This window comes from Bufo gargarizans, chromosome 7, assembly GCF_014858855.1.
Source record: "Bufo gargarizans isolate SCDJY-AF-19 chromosome 7, ASM1485885v1, whole genome shotgun sequence".
Classification (NCBI taxonomy): Eukaryota; Metazoa; Chordata; class Amphibia; order Anura; family Bufonidae; genus Bufo; species Bufo gargarizans.
The window spans coordinates 39,156,318-39,173,682 of NC_058086.1; the positions used below are offsets into that span (position 1 = coordinate 39,156,318).

Genomic DNA, 17,365 nt, shown 5'->3' on the forward strand with positions numbered 1-17,365 from the left:
ATTTACAACAGGTGATCTGAATGTCCTGTTTTAAGTGAATCGGGCGGAGCTCGATACCAAGCATAGCCTCTATACAATATACGGCGCTGTGCTTCGTAAGCTGCGAGAAGGCAGCGGCACTCGCGAAGCGCTGGTGCCTTCTCGAAACAGCTGATCGGCAGCGGTCCTGGGTTTCTGAACCCCACCGATCAGATATTGATGACCCATCCTGAGGATAGGTAATCAGCAAAAAAATATAAAAAAAATTCGGAAACCCCCTTTTAAATCCTGGCTGTCTGCAGCCACCACTAGGGGGAGCCCAATGAATGCATATTTATACAGTTCCCATTTAATAAAATCATAAATCTGTATGAAATATGATTCTAAACTCTCCCTGAACGGCTGGGCTGCTGGTTGGTGCACCTGCATATGGGTTATCATGGCGGCCATGTTGCTTTTCACCCAGCTTTTCCTGAAACGGATATAAATAAGAAATGGCAAATTTTCTCAATCAAATTACCTGCAATTTTCTTAATTTCAAAATTTTATAAGTTTAATTTTTTTTTTTAATGGATTTAAGGCGATATACTGTTTCCCACAGTGGGAGGGATGTTTGTTATCTCTGCCGACAGCGGCGTGAAATATCACATTGCAGCGATAGATCTTCTGTTACTTTTGTGTGACAGTTTTTTTTTTATGTTTTTGCAGGTTCTTTGCTCCTGTGTTTTACTTTTTACACTTTCCCCCAATAACCAGCTGTTACTGGAATTGACAGCAGCCACGTGAGCAGCAGCGCAGGAGAGCGTGCTGCATTTACTGACCGCATCCGTGCTTCCGTTTCCACAAAAAAAATGGAACATTTTCTATTATAGTGCTGACGATGTGCGGTCCGCAAATTGCGTAATGCACATTGCCGATGTCCGTGTTTTGCGGATCCGCAAAACACTTACGGACGTGTGAATGGACCCTAAGTGGTGCAGTTGCGGCATCAGGGGTTGTATAGTTGTCCCAGCAGCTGAACCACTTGTATGCCGCTGCATGTCCTCTTGCTAATTGCAAATTTAGTTCGGGTGTAGGGCTGTTAGATGTGACTGTGTGTCTTTAAAGGGCTTTTCCAGGATTTTGATTGAATCCGACTCCCATGACCCCGCCAATCAGCTGTTTGAGAAGGCAGAGGTGCGGCCTTTTCCGTGCTTACTAAGAACAGCGCCGTACATTGTATAGGAGTGCCGGTGCATTCTCAAACAGCTGATCGTGGGGGTCCCATGTGTCAGACCCCCCACCGATCAGATACGGATGACCTATCAGCATCCAAATCCTGGAAAACCCTTTTAATACTAAATTTGCATGCCACAGGGTGGTTGCAGAAATTACAGCGACTGTCCTATTAATCTTTATAGCGCTTGGAGAAACCTCTGTGCTTCCTGACAAAACAACCCCGTTCAAATGAATGGGAATACTTTTGAGTCACAAAAATGTTTGTATTCAGTTTAAATTTAACCCCTTTAAGAGATTTTAGGGAATTGCTTAAAATGGTAGGTATACCATTGAAAAAAAATATATATATCTTATCGGTCCAAGGCATCCAAAATAAGAATTAAACAATTTTGCACAATGTCTTAAACATCCCCTGCTGGTTTATGCTTCCCGTTCCTATACAGACCTATATGTCCTCATGGTAACTGACTACACACAAAGCCTTTGCACATTTCTTCTTCCCTCTTTCTTGGTAATTTACACTCAGTAGGAAAGGAAGCAGACGAAAATGACTGTCTTATCAGACTACGCACAGAGTTTGCTAGTAGTCTGTTACCATGGAGACACACCGTCTATAACACAAAGCATATACTACCCTACAGAGTGGGTAATGGAAATGCAATTTCAGGTCCTTCTCCATTAGTCCTATTATTTATGAGCAGACTATCTCCGGATGTAGTAGAGTTAAGTCACACTTGGTGAGTTATCACATTATGACTGTGAACTCTGCTGCATCCCTACCTCTCATGCAAGTCTATGCAAATGCAGCAGAGTTAAAGGGGTTATTCGAGACTATAAAAAAGCTCCCCCATATGCCTGGGCCCCTCACACCGAATATACTTACCTGGCTACCCGCGCCGCTCCTGGTCCCTGCACGGCTGCTGCAGCATCTCCTCGTGTGCAGATTAAAACATCCGGTGTCGGGGGGGAGCAGCCAATGGCAGATGGGGACGAGCATCTCTAGCGTCACCCGCAATGCTAGGGAGGCTCGTCCCCGCCTGCCATTGGCTGCCCCCCCCCGACACCAGATGTTTTCATCCGTGCACGGGGAAAAGAATCGTCGGCGCGGGGAGCCAGGTAAGTATATTCAATGTGAGGGGCCCAACATAATGGGGAGCATTTTATAGTCTTGGATAACCCCTTTAACACATACACTTGGTGAGTTATGACGTATACCGTAGTTAACGCGTTATGACTGTTACTGTTAACTCTGCTGCATCGGGATGTCTCCCTTTGGTCTGTAAATCAGATACAGACATCGGCCATTTGTAAATCACTCTGTAGTCTACAAACAGACCAAGGACAATTTGTTTCCCATGTGATACTTTCACATTGCTTCTCCTACTCATGGGGGCAGTTCTAAGAACATTAGCATTTCAGGGAATTGTTATTTAAAGGGGTATTCCAGTGCAAAGAAAACATTTTTGGTGGGAAAAAATAAATACAAAATCCAACAAATTATACTTATTGTACCCTCGCCGATGCTGTTTCAAGGGTGCCGGGGTCCCTGCTGCTCGCCAGTTCCTGCTCTTGTCTGGGTACAACCGGAAATGGCTGGGATTGACCAGTGAGTCATCACTGCGGCCAGAGGTTGGCTGAGCAGCATTTACAACCATTTCCTGCAGGAAGTGGAGCACGGCTAGGACCCTTGCCCAGTCGGAACAGCCATGGCAGAAATTGCGAGGTATAAGTACTGCTATTGTTTTATATTTACCATGGACAATCTGGGAAAAAGCCGGCATACCCTTTAAGCAGGTACTTACCATTTCCCTAAAAAGTAAAGTTTCACATTTTCATTCATGTCCTTACTTTTTGTTACAGGACCTTCCCTGAGGAGTCGACGATGACTGAACTGGCGACGTATGCCAACCAACTCCCTGTATCACAAATTATACATCAGGTAAAACATCTTTTTTTTTTGCCTCTGTGACCACCAATGACTGTTCCGAAATCTGGGTTGGTAATCCAGCTCCAGAAGACGTTGGTGCTGTATCAGACTGTGGTGTTCAGCACCATAATATATACAGTCTTCACATGTAAACCGGACCAGTGTTACTGCATTTGCTCATGTAAAATCTGTATACTCGGTCAGATACATTACATTGCTTAGTTTCTGTTCACATCAGGTGTGTGATGTGCGTTTGTAGTATATGTCAGAAAGACTTCCCATAAGAGCGATAACTGGCACCATGCAGCGCTGGTCTTGGCATTGACATGGCAGAAAGGTTGTTAGAGCCCATTGAGCCCATTTGGGTGGAACTGATGCAGCAATAGCAGCCTATTAATCAAAAATGTAAAATAATTTTTTGAGAACATAGCACGTAAGACAAAGAGAATTTTTTTGTTCCAGTCCCGGATATGGCCTTGCGTTATCCCATTTCCACGGCAACTGAAGCTTTATGCACAGAAGTTTTATCCTTTGTTATGATGTCTATATGTGTCAGGATTCTTTTTTTTCTCCAAATAAACTTTGTATATATTACCTCAAAAGCGTAGGATCTGGACTCGGTGAACATAAGCTTTTATATAATAGAACTGCATTTTAAAAGTGATGTGAAAAAGGACTTGTAATATCGAGATGTCTCCTGATTGTACAGTGGCATACAAAAGTTTGGGGCCCCCTGGTCAAAATTACTGTTACTGTGAACAGTTAGGCAAGTTGAAGGTAAAATGATCTCCAATAGGCATAAAGTTAAAGATGACACATTCCCTTTGTATTTTAGGCAAAAAATATTTTCATCTTTTCCGGTTTAAAATAACAAAAACAGAAAAGGGCCTGAAGAAAAACTTTGGGCACCTTGCATGGTTAGTACCTAGTAGCACCTTCTTTGGAAAGTACCACAGCTTGTAAATGCTTTTTGCAACCAGGCAAGAGTCTTTTAATTCTTGTTTGAGGGATTTTCATCCATTCTTCTTTGCAGACGTCTTCCAGTTCTGTGAGATTCCTGGGCCGTCTTGCATGCACTGCTTTTTTGAGGTCTATCCACAGATTTGCAATGATGTTTAGATCAGGGGACTGTGAGGGCTATAGTAAAACCTTCAGCTTGCACCTTTTGAGGTCTTCAATTGTGGATTTTGAAGTTTGTTTAGGACCATTATCCATTTGTAGAAACCATCCTCTTTTCAACTTCAGCCTTTTTACAATTGGTGTTATGTTTGCTTCCAGAATTTGCTGGAATTTCATTGAATCCATTCTTCCCTCTACCTGTAAAATAATCATTGTTCCATAATGGCTGCAAACAACCCCAAAGCATGATTGATCCTCCTCCATGCTTAATGTTTGGAGAGGTGTTCTCTTCTTTTGGCCTTTTTTCTCCAAACATACCTTTGCTCATTTTGGCCAAAGAGTTCTATTTTAACCTCATTGGTCCAGGATTTGTTTCCAAAATGCATCAGGCTTGTTTAGATGTTCTTTTGCAAACTTCTGATGCTGAAATTTGTGCTGAGGATGCAGGAGAGGTTTTCTTCTGATGACTCTTCCATATTTGTACAGTTGTCGCTGAACAGTAAAATAATGTACCACAACTCCAGAGTCTACTCTATCTTCCTGAAGGTCTTTTGGAGTCAAGCGGGGGGTTCAGATTTGCCTTTCTAGCAATCCTCCCAACTCTGCACCGCTCTCCACTGGCCAGGGTCTTGCGTGCACACATCGTCAGCGTGCTGGCTGACGCTGTGTGTGACGTCAGGTCCCTCCCAGTGCATGCTGGGAAGAAGACGCGGTCAGTCTCCTACGGACTCCATCAGCCAGCTGCGCATTCTGCAGGAAAGGCAAGTATATTAGCAGGGGACCGAATCTACCAGGCGGTGGGGGACATGGATGATTGCAAATGGCAATGGCAGCATGTGGCTGATGGATGGGGGACATGGATGATGGCAAATATATTGTGATATATCGTTATATTGCACATGCTTCAGATTATATCGCTATATAGATTTTAGGCCATATCGCCCAGCCTTAACAGGACGTCATAGGTCTAGGAAAAGGTTGCAGCACTTACCAAATCTCCGTGTTCTTTTCAAACAGCTGATCGGTGGAGGTGCTGAATCTCAGCGATCTGATATTGATTACCTATCCTGAGGATAGGCCATCAAAATCTCGGAAAACCCCCTTTAAAGGGGTTCTCCATTTTAAACAGTCCATTTTTGTTACAAGGGTCCCCTGATGACAAGCTGATCACGGGTGACCTGCTGCCCAAAACCTATATCGATCAGCTGTAATCTCATGGGGAATGCAGCAACACGTGTTTCATTTCGCTGCAGCGCCATCACAGGGGAAATGAAGTATTACGCAGTTCCCTTTGAAATAAATAGGCCTCGCACGTAATCCATAGACGTGCCGGGTCTTCCAGAGACTCTCTTTGTAGCAGTTTTCCACTTTGGCTAATAGATGAGGGTCTTGAATGATGACCTCTTCCCCTCTATTAACTCCGTATTCTCTAACAGGGTTTTTGAAAATGAGTTTTCTAAATGAAACTGCCCCTTTATTAAAGGAGATTGTTGATGAGATGATTGGCTGAACTATATTAGCTTGTGAAAGGATATAAGGCTTCAGACTCCCTGGAAAAAAACACAGTAATTTCCAGATTGGAATATTCTCGGGATTATTTTGCCTGCTTCAGTGGCTTGGTGTGTTCTGATTGGAGTCCTCCACTGAAGCCTATGGGATTTATGGAAACAGCCAAGCAAGTGCTTGGTGTTTACATGGGAATGAATGCAGGAATCTATGGAGGACCTCTAGAACTTTACTCGCTTTGTTCTAGTTTTGCACAACAGACTGCCTCTCTTTGCTTCACAGACTTACATAAATGAAGTTGGGGGTATGGGAATATGCAGAAACCAGGCTAATTTGTATGCTGTACTGCTGGCGGACTGGGAGGAGGTCACTGGATGTTCTCCAGACAAAGCCAACTTTAGTGACCACTGAGTAGGTGGTATCTGTTAGATTGGTTAGGGTCTGACCAATGCGACCACCACTAATCTCGAGAACAAGGGTCCTGTTCCCCCATCCGAATAAGCGCTCGTCTGTTTCCAGCAGTTCCATACAGTGTGCATGCTCAGCCATCCGCTCCGTTGAGGAAACAGGACCCCCTTCTTATGATCGGTGGGGTTCTCAGCGATCAGACCGCCACCAGATTACCCCATTCATTTTAATTGTCTTAGTATAGGTCATCAAGGTTAGATCAAATGATTCTCAGGATGTCCACAGTCATCTGATCAAATGATCGCCCAACACACAGTGCTGTACATATGCTAGTGGCCGTGTCTGGTATTGCAGCTCTCTTCATCTGGGTCCCTTTCAAGAAAAGCGCCATGGCCCCTTTGGTCACTGGATTGTGAGGGTGAGAGGAGTCAGCCTCCACCGATATGATATCTCAATGGCCTCCCCTGACGTTAGACCATCGACGTCAGAATCTCGGAAACCTCCTTTAACATTTATTTTGCGTGCCTCTCAAACCAACATCTTCTAATTCACTGCATTGCATATTCTTTCTTCATCATCTTCTTCCTCGTTCCTCCCTGTGAATCACTAATGTTGTAGCACTCATTGTGAAACAAGGATTTTGTATTGAGCATAAATATCCCTTTATTGCAATCTCTATTCGCTTCCATTCAGCACAAATTGTCCTGCTCACAATTTAAGCAGCTTTTGAGCAATTCCTGTGATTTATGGAGACTGGAGACCAGTACAATAAGTCAGCCGAGCTATCACCATAGAAAAAAAGTGATTTAGGACCTGCACAGAGTCAACTTGTATTAATGCCAAGAGTGGGCACCACACACAGGAGAGATACCGTGTGATATATGAGCCCACCACAGTGTAGCAAATAACGGGAATAAATATGAAACGGTCCTGGGTGCGCACGTAACACCACAGCAATTGTTCTTCTCGTGATTTAGTGATAACTGAAGCCTGATACTTCCCCAGCATTGTACGAGCTCCTTGCTGTAGATGGGCTATGCCTCTGAGTCTGCACAGCCTGCTGCATGATGGGTGTTGTAGTATCCCAACAGGTGGGGGTCTGCAGATTGCAGGTCATTGGTCTACAGGGTAATTTACAGTTTAAGTTCACCTTTTGCAAAACTCAGAATACAAATAGCTACAAAATATATTGGCAGTCACCTAAATAGCAATTACATAACACTCATTTAAAGCAATATGGATCTATTGCTTTCTTATAATAGTCTTGTAGGGCTCCAAGAAATCACCCTGAATTACTTATCCTGTACTGATCCTAAGTTACATCCTGTATTATACTCCAGAGCTGCACTCACTATTCTGCTGGTGCAGTCACTGTGTACATACATTACTTATCCTGTACTGATCCTGAGTTACATCCTGTATTATACTCCAGAGCTGTTCTCACTATTCTGCTGGTGCAGTCACTGTGTACATACATTACATTACTTATCCTGTACTGATCCTGAATTACATCCTGTATTATACTCCAGAGCTGCACTCACTATTCTGCTGGTGCAGTCACTGCGTACATACATTACATTACTTATCCTGTACTGATCCTGAATTACATCCTGTATTATACTCCAGAGCTGCACTCATTATTCTGCTAGTGAAGTCTCTATGTACATCCATTACTTATCCTGTCCTTATCCTGAGTTATATCCTGTATTATACTCCAGAGCTGCACTCACTATTCTGCTGGTGCAGTCACTGTGTACATACATTACATTACTTATCCTGTACTGATCCTGAGTTACATCCTGTATTATACTCCAGAGCTGCACTCACTATTATGCTGGCGCAGTCACTGTGTACATACATTACATTACTTATCCTGTACTGATCCTGGGTTACATCCTGTATTATACTCCAGAGCTGTACTCACTATTCTGCTGGCGCAGTCACTGTGTACATACATTACTTATCCTGTACTGATCCTCAGTTACATCCTGTATCCACCATCAGAATAGTGAGTGCAGCTCTGGAGTAACAATACAGTAATACAGCATATGTAATGTATTTGAGGTCCCTCATCTTTTGTGTATGAATATCATGGTGTTTGAGCATAGCCTTCAGACACGACCAATAAATCAGTCAGATTTCACACAGACTATTTTCTCTCCATCCGCTCATTTTGGGTCTGATGTGTGAACAGTATCGGCATCCTTGGCCTGTTCTGTCCTCCCGCTATGTTGCCTATGATGTCATATCTGCCCCCGATCTCCAGTATAACGCTTTCTGCGGCTGTCAGGCGGTCTTTGAACATTTTATTTATGCTTTTTGTTGGTTCTTTAATGGATACAGGCAAAGGTTGGGAAATTAGGTTAATTAACTTCATTGGTGGCCGTAGGCCAATGTACCGTGCTTGATGAGCAGAGATAATGGGACTTATCGCACGTAGCAGTTCTGCTGGATGCCCTTTGGATATTCATTGTCATTGAAGATGGTTCAATATACCCTTGGACACGTTCTGACTATGTCAGGACAGATTGTTTGCCAGTGATAACACTTTTTCATATGGTTTTCATCAGCAGTGGCTAATTAAAGAGACGCTAAACCTTAAGTTCATCTTATCTTAGAGATTGCGATCTGCTGTTTCCTGTTATCAGCTCTTTCAGGACAGGGAGAGCCCTTTTACATAGGACGATGTACAATCAGAGTGTCGGGAAGACAATCTGCTGATCGCTAGTGGAGGAGACTGCTGCATTTACATGCACCGATCTCCTCCAGAGTATGGGGAGGAGTGATCCCTAATGCCATTGCTCGTCCCCATACAGACTCGTTTTCTGGCAGCGATCTGCTGTCTGGAAACAAGGATTTTTGTGTTGCACTAACGATCCAATGAGCGTTTCGGGCACATTCTCTGGGTAATCAGCGGTGCATTTACACCGCCAGATCATCGCTAACGAGTGTTCCTAGGAACGCTAGTTAGCGATGACCTTTTCGATTCTTGAGCCGTGTAAAGGGCCCTTAAGGGCTGTATTAGACCTGCAGATAGTCAGCCGGATCATCGCTAAAGGTACCTTTACACGAGGAGATGAACCAGCGTGAAATCGACCGATTGTCGGTTGGGGAGCAGCCTGCCGGAGATGTCTGGTTCTGGCACTCTCGGACGTTAACTGACACCCGCTGGCCCCATTCACTATAATGAAAACCGGCGGAGATTCTGCCGCAACCCGGCAAACATCCCGAGAAGCGGGCGGACGAAAAACTGCTGCTCACACGGTATTTGTCCTGCCGATTCTCGTCATGTTTGCCGGGTTGCGGCCTGATCTCCACCAATCCCCATTATAGTGAATGGGGATGAATGGAGAGGCGGTGCTTCTGGCAATTCCGAAGTACACAGAGATCTGGCAGGCTCTTCTCTGCCAGATCTCTTTACCGCAAGTGTGAAATGGGCCTAACAAGCTTTCGTTAGTGATGATCTCCCTGTGCAAAAGTGCTGCAGGTTACCCTATAAATGAGGAAATGAGTTTGCTCCTTCATCGGGCAATTGCAATTTTCAAGCGGGCTAAAAAAAATCCTTGTTTGTTTGCCGGCGGCAGATTGCGCCATCTAATCACGGCCTGCTGCCGACAAGTAATGACTTTGTATGGGGACAAGTGACAGCTTTATCGATCACTGCTCCCCATACTTTGCATGTAATAGCAGTGGGCTCCTCCACTAATGACGTCTGGTCCCCATCTGTCAGCTTCAGCATACAAGGGGTCACTTGCGTTGCTGCATTCTGTAACGCCACAGCGGTGACGTGTCCTCAAGCAGCACATCATTGCTGGTTCCCATGCCGCTTGTGAGGATAGTCGGTGTCGCACATGACCTCGTCTATGTGGAAGTTGACAGATGGAGACTGGACCCTGATGTCAGCCTGGGAGCCACAGACCCGGCGTAGAATAGCAGGGAATATGCGAGTATGAATTTTCCACAGGTACCACTAGACTAAATAAAAATAAATAAATAAACAAAAAGCAAACCTGGACAATCCCTTTAAGTTTAAAACGTTGCTCTTGAGATGTTTATCCACTTTCTACACCACCCCTTTACTGGAGTAAGGACAGCACATCCTCCACTACAATACCCGGAGTGAATTGTCCTGATTCAGGTTGGCTTACTACATATTATCGCGACTTGTTTACCTTTGCTTGATCCTATGTTAATGTGCATGATCATGTGACCGGTCACGTGTTACTCAGGGTCATGTGATTTCCCTGAGTGACATCACGGACATGCGCAATTCAAGTTCCGGAACGCTGTATCCTCGAGTATTCAGCCCTACGATATGGAATCCATTGATCATTGAGCGCGCCTTTTGCAGCACACACAGGTGATTATTAATCACTATGAATTATCACTTATGTAAAATATTGGTGTTTTTTTTTTTTTTTTTTTTTTTAAAATTTAAAAAAAAAAAAAAAAAAAAAAAAAAAAAAGAGTTTTATTGAGAACGTACATATAAAGTACATGCTATTAAAATAACATAACTTGTACAAATTATACAAATTTATCTTTTGTCTTTTGGATGACAGGTTAGCAATATAATAAACTCAATATACATATTTTGGATACAGAGGCACAATGAGCTTTATATCTGGTTAGACTCACATTCTCTATATACCAACTACCCAGCTTAAATTGATATAGTACCCCACCTTGAGTTTTCTGAATAGGATTATAATGCTAAGACTAAACAATAAAAGTCAGCTATATTAGTTAAACTTCCTGAAGGAGGCCCAGGCCTTCCAGGTGGACCTAAAGGGGGTGATCCTCCTATTCTCCCAAGCCGAGATCTCTTCAAACCTGTATATTTGATCTAGTTTCTCCGTCCATTGAGTTATGGAAGGAACATCTGACGATAGCCAGAGTTTCGGAATAAGGAGGCGAGCTGCGCTCAGCATGCAATAAAATAGGCGGGAGGGGGTCCCAGTACAGGAGGAAGGGTGGAAACCCAGCAGTGCCAATTGAGGCGATACCGAGATCTCCAGTTTACATATATCGTTGGCTAATCTAAATATCTCAATCCACCACTTCTGCACAACTGGGCATGACCACCAGATATGGTAGAATGAGCCCCTTTGGACTCCGCATCTCCAGCAACTGGTGTTTTTTCGATACTACTGCATATGGACAAATTTGATGTATTGATCTATGTGTAAAATGATATCTCCTTCCTAGCACAATGTTTTTATATATACACCTCATAAATATGCACTTTTCACTGAGATGTATTGCTTGAAAATGGTCCCAGCAAGTGGATCGAAACGTTGCACGGGGGAATAAAGGATCCCACTATTTCCACCTATTGGAATTGCTGCGATGTGTGTGTGTGTGTATGTATGTGTATATATATATATATATATATATACACAGTACAGACCAAAAGTTTGGACACACCTTCTCATTCAAAGAGTTTTCTTTATTCTCATGACTATGAAAATTGTAGATTCACACTGAAGGCATCAAAACTATGAATTAACACATGTGGAATTATATACATAACAAAAAAGTGTGAAACAACTGAAAATGTAATATTCTAGGTTTTTCAAAGTAGCCACCTTTTGCTTTTTATTACTGCTTTGCACACTCTTGGCATTCTCTTGATGAGCTTCAAGAGGTAGTCACCTGAAATGGTCTTCCAACAGTCTTGAAGGAGTTCCCAGAGAAAGCTTAGCACTTGTTGGCCCTTTTGCCTTCACTCTGAGGTCCAGCTCACCCCAAACCATCTCGATTGGGTTCAGGTCCGGTGACTGTGGAGGCCAGGTCATCTGGTGCAGCACCCCATCACTCTCCTTCATGGTCAAATAGCCCTTACACAGCCTGAAGGTGTGTTTGGGGTCATTGTCCTGTTGAAAAATAAATGATGGTCCGCAAACCGGATGGAATAGCATGCCGCTGCAAGATGCTGTGGTAGCCATGCTGGTTCAGTATGCCTTCAATTTTGAATAAATCCCCAATAGTGTCACCAGCAAAGCACCCCACACCATCACGCCTCCTCCTCCATGCTTCACGGTGGGAACCAGGCATGTAGAGTCCATCCGTTAACCTTTTCTGCGTCGCACAAAGACACGGTGGTTGGAACCAAAGATCTCAAATTTGGACTCATCAGACCAAAGCACAGATTTCCACTGGTCTAATGTCCATTCCTTGTGTTCTTTAGCCCAAACAAGTCTCTTCTGCTTGTTGCCTGTCCTTAGCAGTGGTTTCCTAGCAGATCTTCTACCATGAAGGCCTGATTTACACAGTCTCCTCTTACCAGTTGTTCTAGAGATGTGTCTGCTGCTAGGACTCTGTGTGGCATTGACCTGGTCTCTAATCTGAGCTGCTGTTAACCTGCGATTTCTGAGGCTGGTGACTCGGGTGAACTTATCCTCCGCAGCAGAGGTGACTCTTGGTCTTTCTTTCCTGGGGAGGTCCGCATGTGAGTCAGTTTCTTTGTAGCGCTTGATGGTTTTTGTGACTGCACTTGGGGACACTTTCAAAGTTTTCCCAATTTTTCGGACTGACTGACCTTCATTTCTTGAAGTAATGATGGCCACTCGTTTTTCTTTACTTAGCTGCTTTTTTCTTGCCATAATACAAATTCTAACAGTCTATTCAGTAGGACCATCAGCTGTGTATCCACCTGACTTCTCCACAATGCAACTGATGGTCCCAACCCCATTTATAAGGCAAGAAATCCCACTTATTAAACCTGACAGGGCACACCTGTGAAGTGAAGACCATTTCAGGTGACTACCTCTTGAAGCTCATCAAGAGAATGCCAAGAGTGTGCAAAGCAGTAATCAAAGCAAAAGGTGGCTACTTTGAAGAACCTAGAATATGACATATTTTCAGTTGTTTCACACTTTTTTGTTATGTATATAATTCCACATGTGTTAATTCATAGTTTTGATGCCTTCAGTGTGAATCTACAACTTTCATAGTCATGAAAATAAAGAAAACTCTTTGAATGAGAAGGTGTGTCCAGACTTTTGGTCTGTACTGTATATTATATATATCTTCCTGAAAAGTGGAGTTTCCGGTTATTTTTTGTGCGCTGGGCCCTGCTGCTCGTCGTATAGCTGGCGTTCCGCTGTGTTTCAGAGCTGTAAATGACCCAGCAGCGACGTGTAAATGTCACATTGAGAATTCTGTCTCCTCGCCGGACTCTCAGACTAAATGAATTAAACAGCGGTGGAGACATTGAGTCGATACGCTCCGAACAACAAGTGTGAGCCGCCAAACTGTTTGCATGAAGTAAATAGGAGCTTCACGTGAATGGTTCCCCAGAAGCCATCACCGCAAAGAGGAAACAGCGGGGTAACCTTTCCATTTGTCGCCCGTATGAAATGCCAAAGTCATATTTTTAGCGTAATGAAGTAATAACTGCGTGCTTCATTACGCTGGTCTGACTTACAGTACTGGAAATGTACTCTGTGATATCACCGCGCCGGGGGCTTACTCTGCACAATGCTGCAAGTCACCGCAGCTCCTTAGACTTTGAGTCGTCCTCTTCTGTCAAGTCCAGAAAAATTCAGTTCAACCATTTCTATGGGTTCAAAATGAGCACCGATCAACGATATAGCAAGTGCACATTTAAAGGGCATCTGTCAGCAGTTTTGTACCTATGACACCGGCTGACCTGTTGCATGTGCGCTTGGCAGCTGAAGGCATCTGTGTTAGTCCCATGTTCCTATGTGCCCACAATGCTGAGAGAACTGAAATTTTAATACATGCAAATGAGCCTCTAGGAGCAACGGGGGCGTTACCATTACACCTAGAGGCTCTACTCCCTCTGCAACTGCCGTGCCCTCTGCACTGTGATTTAGAGGGCCAGGCAGTGAAAATGACATTACAGCCCACCCTGTCATTCAAAATGCAGAGGGCTCAGCAGTTGCAGAGAGAGCAGAGTCTCTAGGTGTAATGGCTATGCCCCCGTTGCTGCTGGAGGCTCATTTGCATGTATTAAAACCTGCTGGCAGATGCCCTTTAAGGATCTTTTGCACAGGTCATTTGTCGGGAATGATTATAGGAATAGTATAGTAGACAAGTATTCTTTACAAAGGCATCCTGTAAAATAAAGTGTACCGCATATACAGTATATATATTTTTGGGGCGAGCCTAGGGGTGACATGTTTCTGTATGCCTTTACAGTTACATTCGTCGGTGGCATCTGCAAATGCACCCTCAGTTGTATGGCAAAAATGTGGTATGAATGCCACCTAATGTGTATGGGGTGTCCTGATTGTATTTCGAGAGCAGATGTCAGGGACAGGACTCATCTCCGGTTAATTTTCATATGTATTAAATCATTTTTTATTTTTTTTTACACAATAAAAGCACACAGAGCTATGGGGACTGGGTATTGCGCATGTGCTAGCGGCCATCTAGCAACCCATGTCCTCAGCTCTATACACAAAATCCCTGTGACAGGTTCCCTTTAAAGATACATGGCCTCTTTTAGGGCCACTTTACTTTCTCCAAACCATAAGGAGGACTCTTCTGCTGCAGACAGATTTTACATTCTTTTAAGACTCTTAAACAAGGCTACAGACATCTTGCAGAGAAGCAATTCCGCCTCTATCAGACCTACACTGAGGACCAGGAATAACCATCCCAGCATCGTATGTTTTAAAAGCATAAAATGCCAAAGGTGTCCATAGTCATTCCGAGAAAATCGAGAAAATAATTTTTTTCTTCTGACATTAAGGCTTGAAACATTTTACCGGTTGTCACGTTAGGACGATTTGCTAATATTTGCTGCAGGCGCCTTGCATTCTTTCTGAGCTGTTGGTGGCACATGTGTAAAAGGCTCCCCGGGGCTTGATGTCTCTTATATCTGCCTCACAGGACTTGTTTCCTTTTTTCATTTATGGAACAGAGAAGTCATCTAGAAATGGGCTAATGCCAAGGAGTTGGATCATTTTACTAGCGATGGTAGTGATTTGTTCATTTTTACTGCCCTTTTGTATGTTTTGCACTACTTTTTGTCTGTGTTTACTGATCAATCACGTGAATAGTCTACGAGTCCATGAAAAAACACGGATGGCATCCTTATTCTGTCCCTGTTTCACGGATTGTTGCTAGGAGATGCTCAGCTGAGCAGTGCCGGTGGAATACGGATGACACACAGAGGGCCAAAACGAATCCTTCACGGATGAACCATTGAGATGTTTTTGTCACTAATATCATCACAGACACTGCAGTTTGGAAAAGGCCTTAAAGGGCATCTGTCAGCAGTTTTGTCCCTATGACACTGGCTGACCTGTTACATGTGCACTTGGCAGCTGAAGACATCTGTGTTGGTCCCATGTTCATATGTGCCCGCACTGCTGAGAAAAGGGAAGTTTTAATAAATGCAAATGAGCCTCTAGGAGCAACGGGGGCGTTACCATTACACCTAGAGGCTCCGCTCTCTCTGCAACTGCTATGCCCTTTTGCACTATAATTGACAGGGCATGACCACATTTAGGGCTCATTCAAGCGACCAGTATATTTCTGTCTGCATCCGTTCCACATTTTTGCCGAACGGCTGCGGACCCATCTATTTCAGTGGGGCCGCAAAAGATGCAGACAGCCCACCGTACTTCTGTTCCCTGGCCCCTCAAAAAAAAATTGAACATGCTGGCCCTTCTGTTCTGCAAATTGCAGAACGCACACGGCCGCAGTATCCGTGTTTTGCAGGTCCACTCATCTCAATGAGCCCTTACACTGCCTGGCCCTGTCGATCAAAGTGGAGAGGGGGCAGCCTTTGCAGAGAGAGCAGAGCTTCTAGGAATAAGGGCAACGTCTCTGTTTGCACCTATTAAAACTTGATTTTTCTCAGCAATGTGAACATGAGACCAACGCAGATGTCTTCAGCTGCCAGACACGGGTCAGCCAGTGTCATAGGTACAAAACTGCTGACAGATGCCCTTTAATAAGAGATCTAGATAGTGCTGGGGCTTGCTGCTGTAAGAGAGGGAGAAAGAGCTGCTCTCACACAAACTTATTTTTCATCTGTATTTCTTTCTTTATTTATTTTTTCGCTGCCTTGACGAACCTAATGTAGTCTCTATGGGACTATTTACATGCGTATTTTAAAATCATAGCATACGCTACTTTTATCCATTTTGTACTTGAAGAACCTAAACGACTTGCGCTGTCTGAGATTAGTTTTTATCTTGTCATCACGACCCGTTTAGCAACCCATGCCTTAGGGCAGCGATAAAGCAGCAGCCAATGAACTAGATCAGCAGGTGCCACGGAACCCTTGTCATGTTGCTCCACCGCCATGTTCTCTCCTTTTGCCTCCACGACAGTGGTTTCATCCGTTGTGAACTCTAATTGCTGACATTTTCAATAAAACACGACTGTAGTTTAGAAGGGACGTCATACCGGGGAAGGGCACAAAAGGAAGAAAAGTTTCTCTGGAAATGCCACCCTTTTATGTAACATAATATATTCCCCAGCTAAAAACTTCATTTGCTTTAAATTAACTTATATTTCCAGTGAGAACGCCTGAAAGAAGCACAAAGGGAGGCTTAGTGATTTAGTCTTCCATCAAATAAAACACATAATTAAAAAAGGGGAAGATGGCAAAGAGCTGCTTGAAAGCGTTGCGCTCCCTCCCACTGGGGATTCAGATTAGAGAAATTAGAAAGAAATTGGGAGATAGAATTAATTTTTGCTTAAGCAGGAAAGTGTCAAAAGCCTATTATGTTAATTTTTCAATTTTGCTTCCACTAGTCACACATTCTAAAATGGTCGCATCCCGGAGAACACTGTAATTAATGTCTATTTCAGCCGCAGAACGCGATAAAACAAGTGTCAAGAGCCGTGCGCACACCACTGGGTGTCCACATTATAGAGATGTCATCTGTTCTCATGGGGCAGCATTTTATTTAGTATAAAGGGACACCGTCACAAGAAGCTTCCTACGCAGAGCCCTAAGGCTACCTGCACACGTTGTGGATCATGCATGTTTTTTTCCGTGTTGTAAAACCGCAACATAATACAGTACCAGCAAAGTGGATGAGATTGGACAGACCTCATGTATACTTTTTTTTTTTTTTTTTTTTTTTTCTTCCGTGCAGAAATTAACCTGCCGTGTGGATTTTGAAATCCGCAGAATTGTTTACGTGGATTTCACCCCTTGTAATGCAAAGGGTGAGATCAGGGCGAAACCGCATCAAAATCTGCAAGTAAGGCCTCATG

General features: G+C 43.7%; 1 protein-coding gene across 1 annotated transcript in view; it reads left to right on the forward strand.

Moving 5' to 3' along the window:
• The window catches only part of PIGK (phosphatidylinositol glycan anchor biosynthesis class K), a 107,049-nt gene that overhangs the window by 62,484 nt on the left and 27,200 nt on the right, over positions 1 to 17,365 (forward strand). Inside the window, exon 10 of the mRNA XM_044301694.1 lies at positions 3,058 to 3,136. Within this exon, the coding sequence (XP_044157629.1) occupies positions 3,058 to 3,136 (79 nt within the window). The remainder of the gene's footprint in view (positions 1 to 3,057; positions 3,137 to 17,365) is intronic.